The sequence below is a fragment of the Trachinotus anak genome, unplaced genomic scaffold (genome assembly GCF_046630095.1).
Source record: "Trachinotus anak isolate AG129_WGS33_773 ecotype Australia unplaced genomic scaffold, CSIRO_AGI_Tana_v1 ptg000014l, whole genome shotgun sequence".
Classification (NCBI taxonomy): Eukaryota; Metazoa; Chordata; class Actinopteri; order Carangiformes; family Carangidae; genus Trachinotus; species Trachinotus anak.
Window position 1 is genome coordinate 515,505 of NW_027273865.1, and position 16,996 is coordinate 532,500.

Genomic DNA, 16,996 nt, shown 5'->3' on the forward strand with positions numbered 1-16,996 from the left:
ATAATGTATATTATGATTTGGCGCTATACAAATAAAATTGAATTGAATTGAATTGAATTGAATTGAATTACATATGCACAAAAATGTTGCACACTGGTACCAGAGCACTGGCAACATTTGTCTTCAGTCGAAAAAACAAGAAAACACTCAGAATAAAAAGACACAGGATGACATCACCTCCACAGTGGAATCTTGGTTTGTGCCAAATAAGTAAATAAATAAATGAAAGATACTTCAAAGACAGTAGTAATCCATACTATGATGCCACCTGTTTGACAGGTGATGAGAGAACGTACATGAGTGGTACCAATATCCAGCATTGTTCCCCACTATCTCCCAGACTGTGGCAACATTTCTGCAGAAGGAAGATGATGACCGACTTCTGCATTACAAGAAATCAGGGTTTCCAGTGTATGTTTCTCACATGACAGAGATGAGACATTTCAAACCACTTTCACTCCTTCTGAAATTCAGATGATGGGGTCAGAATCTGGCATCAACAACATGAAAGCATGGATCCATCCTGCCTTTTATCAGTGGTTCAGGCTGCTGCTGGTGGCGTAATGGTGTGGGGGACATTTTCTTGGCACACTTTGGGCCCCTTAGTACCAACTGAGCATCATTGCTGACCATGTCCGTCCCTTCATGACCACAGTGAACCATCTTCTGATGCTGCTTCCAGCAGGAGATCGCTCCATGTCACAAAGATCAGATCATCTCAACCTGGTTTCTTGAACATGACATGAGTTCTCTGAACTGAAATGTCCTCCACAGTCTCCAGATCTCAGTCCAACAGAGCAGCTGTGGGCTGTGGTGACAGGAGCGCCTCATCGCGCATGTGCAGCCGACAGATCCCAGCTGTGTGACGTCATGTCAACACGGACCAGAGTCTCTGAGGAAGCTGTCAGCACCGGGTTGGATCTGTGCCTGCAGAACGGAGGCAGTTGTGAAGGTGAAACTAGTGCCTGCCAATGAGACTGCATAAACAAGAGCAGGTGTCACGTGATGTTTACATTTGGTTTGGACCGGCGCGAGGAACGGAAGCTGTTGCTATAGGAGACGGGAGGCGCTGACCTGCAGAAGGCCACCGGTCTCCAGGTATTTCTTCAACAGCCTTTGATTATCATACAACTTCTATGTCAGTTTTGAAAATGTGCTATTGTAAAAATCAGTGAGAGCACAGAAGATTTTGGGAGCGTACAGACGCAGGTGTGTGTCTCCTGGAGAATCAAAGCAGACACAGCAGGGACAGGAAGGAGTCTGTCACAGCATAGCATCACTGAGGGAAACTAGTGGCACTGATGTAAGAGAGCAAGTAAGCTGACCCCTCTCAGTGCACCTACGCCCACGCTGTGAGACCATTTCAGCATCCTGGTATCTCTGCTACATTTCAGCTGGAACATTCCTGCCTGTGTTGTCAAAAAAAGACTTTATCTCACGCCTTTAATCCTGAACAGCTACGTTCTGGTTTTGAACGTCAGATCTTGCAGTCACATATTAAACTAACCAGCATCGGGGAAGAAAGCCAAGCAAAGTGGAGGAGGAAAGGGTGGTGGAAAGATGGAGACCCTGCAGCAGAGAGCTCAGACTGAGGAGGAGATGGCCAAGAAGAGAGAGGAGACACTGGCCCAGTTTCTGAAGGTAATCTTCATTTCATTTCATCTCAAACTCACTAACCAGGGATGTGGTAATCTAATGATCAGAGTTGTGATGTTTAAAGTCGTCAGGACAATAAGAATCAATACTAGTCGTGCTGAGTGCTCATGTTATAATGTAGAAATGGCTACTGAGTACTCACGGGTCAACACGTTGACAGGCATCGTGGCTGCTGTGATCCCGCTGTAAGATCTGTTTTCACTCACTAAATTCAAAGATAAGTTTCAAATCTTTTCAAGTCAGCACATTAAAACTTTAAATGTGCTGTACTTCATTTCTACATAAATGTTTTGTGATGACTTGGGATTTCGTAATTGTGAGAAACTTATTTTCTTCTATAAATGTCATAAATGGTTCAGCTATCATCAAAAAGGTCTTGTGGAAAATTTTCATCTCTCTGTTTGAAATCAGGACAAGTTGGAGAGGGAGGAGAGGAACACTGCAGCGAACCTGCACAAGCTGAACGAAGCCTGGAGGGCCATCCTCCGTCAGACTAAAGGCCCTGAGCTTCGTGCAGAAATCACCACCTTCCGTCAGACGTTTGAGAGGCAGATGGATGGCCTGGACAGTGACATCAAGGTGAACGGCGCTCCAAGATTCAACCTGTTCTTCACACGGACGTTGCCCTGTTGACTCTCAGTACGCTTGTTTTGCAGGACCTGGCGTGTGACCTGCAGGAGAGGGCGCGTCTGTCGACTCGAGGGCGCCAGGTTCACCTGCAGCGCTTGGAGCTTTTCGGGGCTCTGCATGAAAAACGGATGGTGACTGTGCAGCAGCACTGGGAGAACTGCATGCAGCTGCTGAGCTCCAGGTTCATCTCTGAGGGGTGAGTCTGAGGGGCCACGGCGGCCCCTGCAGACAGCTGTGAGGTGACAGAACAAAATGATCCTTTAGGTATTCTTAGAGCTCAGGTTTTTCCACAGTATGTAACAGTGAAGGTGCCCTGCCACACCTGAGGTAAAGAAGTTCTTCATCAGAGGAAATTTACATGTGTATGAAATACGACATTAGGCTTATTAAGCTTTTAGAGGAACTGTGGAGCTCCATCACGCAGCAAAGACAGTGTATTTAAAGAGTGAGCCGACTGTTTAAGCTAGTCTAGTCATCTAGTAGCTACTGACAGATCACACTGTGTGCTAACTTCACAGAATGAGAGAAAGAGAAACAAAATAATGCAAAACAACCAAAAAGAGACTTGAAGAGACACAAAATGGCTAATTGATGCAAAACAAATGCAAAGCAGCTCAAAATGATGCAACACGACTACAAAGAGACACAAAATTATACTAAAAGCAAAACAACTACAAATGCTCATATGACCTGCAAGTGTCTTGTGTGCAAGTGGAGGTGTCACTGAAATCAAGATGCGTTATCCATTTGCTGCAATATGGTCCTAGTCCCTCTGGTGTGAACGGGGTGTGTGTTTCAGGAAGCAGATGTTGGCGCACTCTCAGCAGCAGCAAGCCCATCTGGAAGACACCACGCACATCATGGTGCAACAATACGAAGAAGTGATGGATAAAATACACAAACTGTACAATGACTGTTTTATGGCGTACAAAAGCTCTCTTCAAGAGACGGGAGCTCGCAAAAAAAAGTCTCTCTCTTCCACTCACCGTGGACGGAGAGCCCAAGGCGCTCCTAAGAAGGCACTGGGGGATGTTGCTCGGATCCAGGAGGTTCTGCAGTTCTGCCAAAAAAAAAAAGTAGAGAGAGAAGCCAGAGAGAAGCAATACTCCGAACAAACAGCTGAAAACATGGAGGAGGCTAAAGAGGTGCAGGTCAGTGAATATGTTCAGGGCCAAATTCTTTTGATATTGTGTCTTTAGCTTAACCTATTGTGATATTTCCCAAAATATTTTTCTCAAAATTCACTAAAAGCTTAAACCTTTAATGAAGCGATACAGCTCATCGGCCTCCTTAGAAACTGAGTAAAGTCTCGTAGTTCCTGTGATCTCTGACACTGATAGTTCTAACAGGCCGGCTCCTGGTGAGCTTGTGAGCGTCGATATGGCTGCAGTGACACTGAGAAGTGGTGGAGGTGATGTTACACGATTTGTTCTCTTCCGGTTGGTCTTTACTTTGACGCTGTGCAAAGGTTTCTGCTCAAAAAGATTTTTAAACCAAAGTTCATTTTCGCATTTTTTTATGTATTATCATGACATTTGAGTCACAGAGCTAAGCATCTGGTTTTCTGAGAAACAATATTTAGAAAAATACAGACTAGCATCACTTTTCTAAAGGTTTTTCCCATAATCCTCATGGACTCTTCTCATCATCTGGATGATAAAACCTTGTCTGCTGCAACATTTAACACAGTTTTTAACACAAGTTGCAACTCAGGAGAATGTCTCACGGAAAGCAAAGCTCCAAAACTCTCCTTGTTTCATTTGACTCTCAGCAGTTAATCGTTCAGCTGAGACGCAAGCTGAACTCCAGTAAGACAGAAAACAGGGCGAAGGAGGAAGCTCTGGCGGCTGCCAGCAACAAGGTGAACAAGAAGACTGACAAGCTTCGCAAGCAGCTGAATCAGGGTCGCTCAGCGGCGAGTAAACAGTTCATCGACCTCAGTGTACAGAGCAACAGTGCCGCCAAGAAACTGCAGGCAGCGATCGCCAAGGTGGAGTCTCTCACACACCGTCTGTCAGCTGACGTACCTACAACTGTAACATTCACCTGTTGGCTCTGTTTTCTCTCTGTGTTCGGGTGTTTCAGGGTGAGAGGGTTTTACGTGTTGCTGAAATGTGCCGAAAGCTGGAGAGCAAGCACCAAAAGGTCTTGTCATCATTGTCATCAGCCGCAGATAGTGAAAAATCTGCGGCTGAGAAGAAGGAACAAGAGAAGGTAGGCCGTGATTCTGGGTCTCAGTTCTTTCTGTTGGCCTCAAACCTCCTCTGTTGGACTGCTCCTGTATGTATAGTGATGGATAGACAGTCAGATAGCTCACACTGACATCTGTGTCTCTCTCTCTGTTGGAGACGTTTCAGTTTCCAGCTTTGCAGCAGCGCATGACCATCGCTCTGCTGGTTCAAGACGTTCTGAAGAAGCAGAAAGAGGATCTGAGGAAGGAGAACCAGCAGCTGAGGCGTCAGCTGCAGCAGCAACTGGACGACATGAGTGTCAGCGACAACACCCTGGATGGACGCCACGCTCCACTCACTATATCCCGGGCCCCAACCACGACGGCCCCACCGGACACCTGCAGGCTCTGCAACATCACCAAGGCTGTTGACGCCATCAAACATACAGCTTCTCCAAAAAAATCTTGAGTCATCTGTTAAATACTTTGTTTTCTTACTGTTTTCATTTTTCCTAATAAGCGTGTATCCTTTAATAAACATTGAAAATTAAGCTGAATTTAATTGAAAATATTTTATCTCAAGGTCAACTTACCAGTTTTCTGGAGCTTTCAACCATTTCCCACAGTCCTCCTCAGTGAATGTCACACACACGTCCCTAAAGGTGTTTGTGTCAACTACTTTAGAAACCTGCAGTCTGTGTTCCGGTTGTAGCTCATCACCTCCATCACCACTGGCTCTCTGACTCCCTCTGCTGCATGGATCAGCTGAGACAGTCCCGGGAGAAGATCATGCTGTGTAATCAGCCCTTTAAGTGCCCGTAGGTGTGAATGTGTGCGTGAATGGTTGTTGATCTGATTTGGCTGAAACGCTGGTGACCTGTCCAGAGTGTAGCCTGCCTCTGGCTCAGTGTCAGTGGGGATTTGCTCCAAGGATAAGCAGTATAGCTAAGGGATGTATGGATTATTAAATGCACAACCACATGAAGTTTCTGTGCAGACAGGACGTAGTGCGAGAGGGGGCACATTACCCCGCTGGAGGCTGCAGCCACAGTCCGATGCCATCCTGCTCTTTCCCTGGCGGAAGACATGCCTATAAACTGAAATATTATTGTCCAAGCGTTTTTGTAAAGACATTAAAATTTAAAGGAAATTCATTGTTGCTGTTGTTATGTGGATATTCACTGATGTGGTGTTTTCCAGTTACATTGTTTCTGACATTGCACTAATTAAAATGTGGTCATATCATGTGCAGCAGGCCTGCTTTGTTATACATAAAACCATATGTACAAGACTGGAGAGTAATTTTCATCCTATTATCCTGATAAAGGTCAGGCATTAGACTGCCAGGATAAAGATATCATGTCAGCACTAACAAGTTCAAGCTGAAATCTTCTCCAGTCAGACTCCGTTCTCAGGTCATGTATCATTTCATGGCGAGTGAAAAGGCTTGAAGTGAATCGAAGGAAAGGTTTGAAATCTGCTGCACCATGCAGATCAGCACAGGAAAATGAAGTCATGCCAAAAACGAGAGTGAACTCCTTCACACTGTCAATACTAAATTTATTGTAACTCAGACTGTGACAGAGAATAAAGTAGAAAACCATAGAAACCAGTAAATAGTAAATACAGGATGAATAGGGGACATTAAGTAATCAGTCACTTACAACCAGTCTAACACCAATGAAAAAAAAATGTAATCAGCATCTTTAAGAAAATGTCTTAAAAAAGCAACATTTCAAAAATCTGCTAATAAAGACAAACAAAGAAATATGATTTTGGTCATCACACTTGAAATAGATATGACAGCTGAACACTGATGTTCAGCCTGTTGTCAAAGAAACAGTATCTGCTTTCTTTTTGAGAGATGATAAAATAAAAAAATATGTTATGTTAGATATCTTAACAGGGTTTCTGTAGAGTTCACTGACTTAAAAGACTTTCTAAGACCTTTTAATAGCACATAAAATGTAAGGCCTGTTTTACCGTCATACCAACAAACGTATCAAAAATATCAATGAAAACCAGTTGGGACGATTTGGCCTAAAATTATTTACCAAGTCCATTTTACTGACATTGTCATCACTCCTTTACAGCTGTATATTTCTAATAATATCATTAACTGATAATTAAACACGACCTGGATAAGCAGCAGAAATGGATGGAGAAGTGGATGGATGGATTCAGCAGATAAGTTGTGGTATGGAACAAAGATACTCGTGATGTTTTAGGCAATTTTTGGTAAAATCAAATCGAAAACCATGACAGCCTTAAAAAAAGTATTTAATACATTTGCAAATGAAAAGTCAGACTTTTTACTAGCTTAACACACCTTTTTTTCCCAGGAAACTGAAATCATTGTCCGTCTTTTCCAGACTTTAGCCCAGCCTAACATAACGACTAGAAGCAGGGGAAACAGCCACTGCAACTTTCTGCTGTGTCAAGAAACCCCCCCCCCCCTCGCATACTGAATGTGTTACCATGGTTACCAAATGAGCAGATATACTCTGCTTAAATTGTGTATAGATCACTGATGCTGTGCAAACACTGTATGGATGAAGCCTGGGTTAAACGATTTAGTTACCCTCCACTAACTGGAGAATCAGTCTAAATTTGTCGTTTGGTGGGGTCCTGACGTTAATGATCAGCGATCAGGTTGTTGGTCCATCGGTTGATTTCTGGCATGAACAAAATTTGCTGAGATTTGAAATTGACATTCAGGGTCCTGTGTTTTTGTTTAGTGTCAGTACCCACAGCACAGGGATCAAAGTGAATAAATCTGAAGGACTGGATGAAACATGTGGAAGGACAGTAAGATACTGCTCCAATGAACTGAGTGATGTTTCGAACATCACTCCAATTCCCAGTAAACCTAAACCTCTCAATGACAGGTGTTTCTATCATTTTGTCCACTATCAGTAACACTTAATGACACTGCTCTCTCTGTATAAAGCTGAACAGTTCAACAACACCACAAACTGCTGCATCCAAAATCACCATAAAGTCGAATCACCAGCTCTCTGCAACAGTTTCAACACAAACTGAACATTACACATTAGACTGCGTTAGGGTTAGTTAGGTGTACCTAATAAACTGCCAACTAAGTATATTTAATTGAGCTAATGCCACAATGGAAGATTTCTGCCAATAGCTCTGTGTTTAAACACGGTGTTGTGCTACTTGGTGAGGAGAGTTTATTTATACAGCTTCTCTCAACATTAAAGCACTGAGACAAAATAGAAAAGAAACAAGACAATATAAAAAGACACATATGTAAATAAGATTTTTAAAAAGTAAATTAAAAGAAAAGATAAAATAAGCTAAAATAGAACAAGACAGATTAAACAGTGGAGCAAAAATTCCACTAAATAGCTGCTGAACGACATAACTTGAGCTCCAATCAGAAGAATCTAAAGAACTGTAAACAATGTTTCTAAACTGGCTAGAAATGATAAAGAATTTCATGTTTTCAGGATATTCAGACACATAATACAGGTGCTGTAAATCATTTTGTAAACACACACTGATGAAGCTAAAATAAGAATTAGGTTTGCTGTGTTTGTATTTGTCATTATTTCCTCTGGGTCTATTCCAGAAAGCAGGTTTAGTGAAAACTCTGAGTTTCTTAAGCCTGAGATCAGAGAAACTGATTCACTGGTTTCACTCACTCTGAGTTTCTGCTCCGCCCCTCAGGGCGTCATTTCCTCATTCATACTGTCTGTATCACAGTGCAGATAGAGCACTTTGATTTAAAGAATTTATGTTGGGAGAGGGTTAGACATCAGTTTGTTACACAAGGCCCGTCTTTACGAGCATCACCTCTTTTATGATCGATCAGTCAGTGTGGGGACAGAGACAGATCTCTGACATTCAGATATTACACATGGAGGCTTCATCCTCAGATCAGATTAAAATCTGCATCTACTCTGATCTATGAATAATCATTTCTCATGTTCTGATTGGTCTCACTAATGAACAGTTCTATCATACCTATATCTACAAACATCTATCTCTATAAACTCCTGTCTGATCTGTCTGATCTATGTCTTCATCTTCTGCTGCTGCAGAACTTTGTCTCCATCAGGTCCCAGCTGAATAAATATATTTAAACATTTAATCTAACAAGCAGTAGATTCCAACACAATATCAATATCAAGTCTGATAAATAATGTGGTCTAGTGGACGACGCTGAAGAAATAGTTGTAACTTATTGACACTTTTCTTGAGCTCAGACTCTTTCACTGCTGCTGCTGCTTTTTAAAGACAATGTCACACATGAATCTGGCTCCACTGGATTAAAGTGGAGGCTCTGCTCTTTATTCACCTGTTACCATGGTGAACTGTTGAATCAGAGCTCCACTGATGATGGCTTTTTAAATTCCTCATTAACTCAGAGTGAACAGATCAGAGTCCATTGAACTGACTCAGATCAGCTGTTCTGGAACATAAAAACTCAGTTTCATCAGCTCAGAGTTCAGGCTTCGAGTCAGAGTTAGTTAAACCTGCTTTCTGGAATAGACCCCAGGTGATCTGTACAGACCTCTGGCTGGGGGTGTAGTAAAGTTATTCTTGCACAAAGTAAATCCTGTGTTCAGGCTGAATATTTCACCTCACATGCAGAGACTCTGTGGTAAACTGGTAATTTGGTAAACTCTGGGACAGCTGAACCGCCCTGGTAGCCTGTCTCAGATGTTGGTGAGCACTGAGCTGGTCATCACAGCGACAGTGAGGGTCCCAGGGAGGTCGTTGTCACGGCGATTGCCCTTGTCCCTCAGGTGGAGCGTCTGCTGGAAGTCACCTTGCTCAGCTGTCAACGTCACCTGACCCAGGAAGGAGTCCATCAACACGTTATGGTTGTAGATCTGATGGTGAGAGAGGAATTCACCGATTAGTGTCAAAGAAAATTCACACATCTACACAACTCTCTGTCGGCTTGACTGGGCTGCCAACACACACAAACCTCAATGCTGATTGGCTGTTTGGCTTTCTTCCTGTAGAAGAGCCCTTTGGTGTCGAAGACGGGGCTGCGTGTGTTTTTATGGACCGGAGAGCGAACCTTCTGTCCTTCACAGCGAATGATCACGTAGGGGTCTGACACTGGAGACACACACACACACACACACACACACACACACACACACAATAAGGCCTTCTTGTTTGTGAAATGCATTAATATATTGACATTCATGTCAGTACTTTCCAGCTGTAATACAATAATCAATGAACATGACCTGGACCCATGTATGGATCACTTCACAAGCTTACAGGGCACAGGCCCAGGGGAGTCTGGGTCAGAAATCTCTTTCCTGTATGAAATGACTGTTAATATTTCTTGTTTGAAAGTCACTGACTTTTCAGTAACTTCAGTTTAGGAAATTACATCTGATAATTTTTTTTATTATCATTTTTAAGCTACAAAAGCAGATCACATCCCCACGGGTTAGCTTAGAAAGTGGTTAGGAAACCTGCAGGCACAGTGGTGTGTTGATTCCTTGCATATAGTTAATTGTCTAGTGGACAATGCAGGAGGCCAGAAGTGGCTCAATGAAGTCCTTTTATTGGTGTAAAGAACATAATGGAATTGTTGATCAGAGAAGATGTAGCTGTATTCATTCTGACTGTTTTACAGTCAAACTGCTGTAACTTGCCCTGAAAGAAATGCACCACCAGTCATCTGTCATCCACTGGCAAGAAAATAACTTTGGTGACACAAAAAATTTGAAATAAATACAAAAAGATTAAAGGTCGTGGTGCAAGATGAAGATGGTATAAAGAAAATATCCTGTAAAGTGTCTCTGTTTTTTCACAAGTCTTTGTCAGTGAGTCATGAAATAAACTTAGAAAAAAGTCAAACCGACCTCCATCAGAGTCTTGTCCTGCAAGTCCGTCGGCCCTCAGTATGTGGACCTGAGTGACCAGAGAGGGATAACCACACAACCCGGACCAGCAGGTCTGTGGAGGCTCGTCCACAGTCAACTCCCTACGAAAAAGACAGAGAGAGACAGACGAAGGGATACTTGTAGTTGTTCTTGTTTTCATGTTCATGCTTTTATCTCCAGTCATACACAAAATCACACAAATCTTACAAAGCTGCACAAAGTGAAACAGCAGTGTCTTGTTTCAGCGCCCACCTGAGCACCTGTGGGTGTGTTGGTTTTAAAATGAGGTGTTGAAATGTGCTATAGAAATAAACTTGACTAAACTCCAGTGCAGTGCCTTCAGAAACTGTGGTGTAAACTGGATTGAGCCTGAACCTCTTTCTGTGTCCTGTAAATGTCACTGTATCTGTTGTTTAACCTGCTGCCAAGCTGAGGTCTGTACTACGACGCAGGATTTGAGGTTGTTGAGGTAACTTCAGGTTTAACTCTGGGTTTTCAGTCTTATGACGGTGGTTCACTTGTTACCAGGGTAAATCACCATGGCAACTTATGATGAACTCCTAACCTGGTCTGAGGCAGGTTAACCTCAGAGGATCGGATTAAAACCTGACAACAGCCAAACCAGTGACCAGTCAGATCACTAGAACAACTGAGTCATCATTTCTACGGGAGCCCGACAGGAACAAAAGAGTTTACAATTAAGTGATGAATAATAAAGAACAACAGACATTTGTATGGATGAGTGGAATCGTTTTGCTGTTTGATGTTTTCCATGTGTCCTCTGGTTTTAAATCAGAGCTTCTAACAAACAGAGGAGAGTTTATCACAGTCAATAACTACATAATAACTGTCATAGCTTCTTCATCACTGCAGCTCAGAATAACATGAGCAGACTCTGTGACCAGAACTGGAAATAAAAACTAAACCTCTGATGTCTTTGATTAGAACAATGATCCACACACTGTTAAATATGTGGCATTATTAAAAAGGAACATTTCAGTCAGATTGACCTCATCAGACATGAACTACTCCTCTCTGCTTTGGCAGCGGAAACAGTATGACAGTTTTTTTTTTTTTTTTATCCTTTTATATAGGCTGACTTTAATAACTGGAAATTATTTCTAGTGTTTCTTTATTTATTCTATATTGTTTACATTTCACCACGTTGAACCACCTTCACTTTTAGATGTTGCTATAACAGAATTCTCCAGCAGGAAACAGCGTTTCTTCTCATATCATGTTAATTCAATTCAATTTCAATTCAATTTTATTTGTATAGCGCCAAATCATAATATACATTATCTCAAGGCACTTTACAGGGTAAGGTCAAGACCTTACTTTGTTACAGAATAAACCCAACAGTTCCCACAAAGAGCAAGCGCTTGGCGACAGGGGGGAGGAAAAACTCCCTTTAACAGGAAGAAACCTCCAACAGAACCGGGCTCAGGGTGGGCGGGGGTCTGCCTCGACCGGTTGGGTTTAGGAGAAGATAGAAAGAGGGGGAGGGGGAGGAGAGAGGAGAGAAGAGAGAGAGACCAGGAACAGCTGTGTAGGTAATGGTGTTATCAATAATAATGACAACAGTGGTTAATAGTAATGATGAGTAGCTCCAGAGGCAGAGAGACCTGCAGAATGAGGAGAGAGAGAGAGAGAGAGAGAGAGAGAGAGAGAGAGAGAGAGAGAGAGAGAGAGAGAGAGAGAGGAGAGAGAGAGAGAAAATCCCCCAGCAGTCTAGCTCTATAGCAGCATAACTAAGGGATGGGTCAGGACATACCTGAGCCAGCCCTAACTATAAGCTTTACTAAACAGGACAGTTTTAAGCCTGGTCTTAAAGGTAGAGAGGGTGTCTGCCTCCCGAACCCACACTGGGAGCTGGTTCCACAGGAGAGGAGCCTGATAGCTGAAGGCTCTGCCCCCCATTCTACTCTTACAAACTCTGGCAACCACAAGTTGACCTGCATTTAGAGAGCGAAGTGTCCTATTGGGAAAATAGGGAAGTATAAGCTCTCCAAGGTACGATGGTGCCTGACCATTAATGGCTTTGTAGGTGAGGAGGAGGATTTTAAATTCTATCCTGGATTTTACAGGGAGCCAATGCAGAGAAGCTAACACAGGGGAGATGTGATCTCATTTCCTAGTTCCTGGAAAGTACTTTATTCATGGTTCTGATGATGTTGCTTATTATGAAAAACTTGGCCTCTTTCACATGAACGTGCTTGTAGCTGGACATGTAAACCCAGGGTTAACTGAGCTGGTTGATAACCAGCTTCATAGTACAGGTTTCCCAGGATGATCAATGTTAGGTCCAGTTAAGCTGGATAATGAAAAGTTATCCTGGGTATGTTGATCTTGCTTCGTAGTACAGGCCTCAGGTGCTGTCACGCTAAATACTGATTTGATTTAGGATTTTTCTGTTTCCTGCGCTTTGTATGACATTAACTGATCCTTATTTCCATCCTCACTTCACTTTTAGTTCCTACAACTTTTGCACAGTTCTCCACATATAAAGAAAAGCTAAATTGAAAATGCAAAAGAGAGAGAAAAATAAAGAAAAAAATAAAAAGACTCATTCTCATTCAAAAGATTCATTCTCTCTTTCAATTTTTCTTTTGTATGTTTTCCTCTTCAATTACAGATTTCAATTTAAGCCTTTAAATATCTGCATTTAAGCTTTTCAGTTTTCCTTTTCAAAACTTTAAATATCCCTTTTTGATAACAATATTAATTTGTCATTAATCTCCAATAATGACAACAGTGTCCCTACTTGCAGTCTGACGACACGTCAGAGAAGATACGGAGCAGGAAGTCTCCCTCCAGGCCGGGGTCAAAGGTCGTGGGGATGATGACGTACCGTCCCTCTGTCAGCTCGATGCGTAGGAACACAGACCTTGAGTTGATGTAGATGCTCCCACCAACCTTCTGCTGGGTGACATGCATACGGTAGATCCTGTTGAACTCCACCTGAACACAGAGAGACAACAACAGCTCTCACTCTTTAATTTTGACCCTGCAGAACAGTAACAGAGGCGAGCACACCTCTGTTTTCTGTCTGAGAATAACATTAACAGGTATAATAATAATAACTGAAGCTGTATAGTTAAGAATAGAATAGTTTTAGTCTGTTATTTGCATATGAACATTTGATACATTACACATGTTCATTTTAGTTTTTCTTGGCATTTGTCAGGAAAACAAATGAGTACATCTGTAACTGACTCGATTTACAATCACCATGTAAACATCCTCATTGTCTGTATCTGTGATTGGTTATCCCCCTCCTGAGCACACGTGTTCAATCATGTGATCACTTGAGAGTTGCACTTAAAAATGACACAGTTACACTTGCTGTAAGTCGGAGGAAGTCACTCGATAAATACTGCGTCATACTGCTCACACACAACTTGTTTCAATTAGTACTGGAGAGACTTTTTGAGTAAAACTACAAACACTTTACAAACAACACAACTACACTGCACTGGATCACAAAACATACAATATTTTCTGCCACATTTTATTTTGTGTTGTATTACATGCATTCACCAGCCAGTTTATAAAGTACACATAATTAAAATCTAGTACAGAGGACTTGAATAGGACACACACACACACACACACACACACACACACACACACACAAACACACACACATACTTGTACTTCTATCTTTGTGAGGACACTCATTGACATAATGCATTCCCTAGCCCCTTACCCTAACCTTAACCATCACAACTGAGTGCCTAACCCTAACCCTGACCCTAACCTTAACCTAAACCTGATTCTAACCTTAACTCTAAAACCAAGTCTTAACCCTCTACATGTGAAGGTGTCTCAAAAAGTGAGGACCGGCCAAAATGTCCTCACTTTCCCAAAATGTCCTCACTCTGTTAGTAAAATACTTTTTTTGGTCCTTACTATGTAACAAGTACAAGTATACACACACACACACACACACACACACACACACACACACACACACACACACACACACACACACACTCAGCTGACTCTATGGATGTCGAAGCCAATAGCCAGGTTTTCTCCTCGTCCCTCTCTGAGTCTGGCTCTGCGGTCTTTCTGCTGCAGACAGATCAGGATCTCATCCTCCGGCTTCTTCACATCAAACACGTACTACAACACAGACAGAAACACACACATAATATTAGAGTCCATTCTTTCTCCCACTGTCACAAAGACCACAACACCAAATCTGAGAAGTCATGGACGAATAACACCTGCGGGTTCTGGAGGAAGGAGTGCTTGTTGTTGGTGCAGCCCCCGGCTCGGTTGAGAAGTGGGCCGTCGTGGCGGCGCCAGGAGCCCCGCATCACAGCTTCCTCCCAGGTCTTATGGAAACTCAGGTAGGATGTGTTGATGAGTCGACACAGGATGAGGTCTGTGAAGTTAGCGATAAAATCATCAAATGTCATCCTGCAGAAAGGGAGAGAAAGAAGTAGAAATTCTGGTTTATTTATGATGACAGAAATTTTACTGTTACTGAACAGAGAGATTTATGACAAGAGAAAGAGGAAGAAATGAGGAAAAAAATCTGAAAGAAGTGGAAATTTAGTAGGATATGTTAAGAATCAGTGCAATTATCTATTAAATCAACAAATTAACCCTGGATTGAAACTGAACATTGTCAATATAAAATGCCTAAAATTATTGTAAGTCTATGACTTCAGGGACGAGGCCTGTGATCAAAAACTTTTTTAAAGTGTCCTAAACGCTGAGGAAAGGCGCTTCAATGCTTCCTATCTTATCTCCTTTAGCAGAGGAAACACTGAACCTTCCTTTATAAATAGAAGGGAGATAATGCTGTCCCACAATTCCTTGTGACAGCCATATTCAAAGTTACGCACCATTGTAGTTTCTATTATGTAGCATCTATTTTGTGCTTGTGATATGAAAACATAGAAATCCTTGATGATAGATTTCTTTTCTGTCAAATCCAGTTAGTAGTCATCATGAAGAGCAAGCATATTGAATTTATGGTCAACCATATCATGGTCATAACAATACAATATTATATACATTGTTTCACTACACCCCCTCCCATTGTGAATGTAGTATAAAATGAATTTTCTCAAGTTAATAAATGTCTAAAAAAGGTCAAAAGCACCTCTGCCAGAAAACTGAACTTATGTCTGAATAGAATTCATTCTGGTACTCTGGCTCAACTCCTTATTGTTATTTAATTGCTATTTTAATGGCCCAACTTTCTCTGCTTGTACATTCCTTTCATGTTATTATATCATTTCAACATTTCAGTCCTGCTTACTTTGTTTTTATTTTTAACAATATCTATTTTGTTGTGAGGCCACATTCTGAGAGTAACTGATGGTTAAATGTGCTCTATGCATAACTGAAAACATCCTCTCTGAGGAGGCTGATTCTGGTTTGGACAGGAGACTGTACGTGTCAGGCTACAGCACTGAGTTTGTCGCTGTATTTATCTTCCATGTGTTTTCTATCAAAGTCAAGGAAAACGTTGAGAAAGGACCTATTTTTACTTTTCAACAGCAGCTAAAATCACCAAGTGCCACATGCAGGTGCGTCGTATCTGCCAACAGAGGGCAGCGTTGATCTAAAACTCACCAGAACTCTCCATCGTCCTGCACAGTGACGCCAATCCTCTCCCTCTCACTCTTACTGACCTTCTGCCACTCCTCAGAGCTGCAAACAGCCAGAAACATGTCACCTACATATCCATCAGTGGAAGCACTCGGTCATGAAGATTTTCAAACAGATACAACTTAGTAAAAAGTAAACATGTATTCTTAAAAGACAAACATGACATGAAACTTCAGTGTATTTCCACACTGGGCAGAATTTTTTGTAGTCAAATAATCTGAGACTACAAATGTCACCGCAGTTGTCTGCCTCTGCCAAACGATCAAGCTCCAGTTTACATGCATGTCTGTCCAGACTCATAATATATGTAGATCTTTTATGAGGTCACAGTGACCTTTGACCTTTGACCATCAAACTCTAATCAGTTCATCCTCGAGTCCAAGTGAACGTTTGTGCCAAATCTGAAGAAATTCCCTCAGAGACATCATGTTCATCAGAGTGGGACGGACAGTCAGAGGCATTAAATCCTGATTCCCACAGGATTTACAGTTTGTGCAGAAAATACGACCTGTGGTTCAAACTAATTCCAAAAAAGTTTAAAAGGTTGTTTTATAACATTACTGTTTTTATCTCAGACATTAAATTTACCAAAAGTTATATTAGACGGTTTTAAAAGATTCTCCTAGACCCACCCCCAGAGACTCCATGACCCCTCAGATTTATTCTACCATGTGACCCTGAGGAGGGGCCAGAGCCCTATGGTGGGAACCACGGCTAACTGGATATATAGTAGTTAAAACCAGCTCCACCTTGACTAACAGTAAAATGCTGACTACACACTGATGCATCAGTATTAACATTAAAATAAAGTCATAATTGTCACAGGCAACATATTACTACATTCTGCTGATAATATTCTTACTCAAGTAGGATTTTGAGTGCAGGACCTTTATTAACTAAACTTAATCCTTGAAAAGGCCTCAACACTGGTCGACCTGAGAATGTGGGTGATGTTAACCTGACTTCATCACCTTTACAGTCTCCCTCACCTGTCGCTCCAGGGCCCGTTCCACTCTCTCTGTCCCCAGGGGTT

The 16,996-nt window shown here is 42.0% G+C and overlaps 2 protein-coding genes across 8 annotated transcripts in view; one reads left to right on the forward strand and one right to left on the reverse strand.

The window, feature by feature from the left end:
• The first annotated feature begins 257 nt into the window (after positions 1–257).
• On the forward strand, positions 258–5,707 carry LOC139631690 (dynein regulatory complex subunit 2-like). 7 transcript variants are annotated; one of them, XM_071496116.1, is made up of 8 exons: positions 258–1,083; positions 1,458–1,641; positions 2,068–2,235; positions 2,313–2,482; positions 3,086–3,437; positions 4,058–4,276; positions 4,372–4,500; positions 4,635–5,707. In XM_071496116.1, exons 2-8 carry the CDS (start codon positions 1,561–1,563, stop codon positions 4,923–4,925), a joined length of 1,410 nt encoding a protein of 469 aa, XP_071352217.1. In that variant the 5' UTR covers positions 258–1,083; positions 1,458–1,560; the 3' UTR covers positions 4,926–5,707. The 7 variants fall into 7 exon arrangements, with proteins under 7 accessions (XP_071352217.1, XP_071352216.1, XP_071352218.1 ...); XM_071496115.1 differs by having other exon boundaries at positions 260–1,083; positions 1,482–1,641; XM_071496117.1 differs by lacking the exon at positions 258–1,083 and adding an exon at positions 1,103–1,315.
• Positions 5,708–5,999: 292 nt separating this feature from the next.
• The window catches only part of LOC139631689 (calpain-5-like), a 41,370-nt gene continuing 30,373 nt past the window's right edge, over positions 6,000–16,996 (reverse strand). Inside the window, exons 6-13 of the mRNA XM_071496114.1 lie at positions 16,953–16,996; positions 15,928–16,005; positions 14,565–14,760; positions 14,338–14,460; positions 13,097–13,293; positions 10,312–10,433; positions 9,414–9,550; positions 6,000–9,315 (exon numbers count right to left, since the gene is read on the reverse strand). The exon at positions 16,953–16,996 is cut by the window's right edge and continues 150 nt beyond it. Of these exons, the coding sequence (XP_071352215.1) occupies positions 9,139–9,315; positions 9,414–9,550; positions 10,312–10,433; positions 13,097–13,293; positions 14,338–14,460; positions 14,565–14,760; positions 15,928–16,005; positions 16,953–16,996 (1,074 nt within the window). The 3' untranslated portion in view covers positions 6,000–9,138. The remainder of the gene's footprint in view (positions 9,316–9,413; positions 9,551–10,311; positions 10,434–13,096; positions 13,294–14,337; positions 14,461–14,564; positions 14,761–15,927; positions 16,006–16,952) is intronic.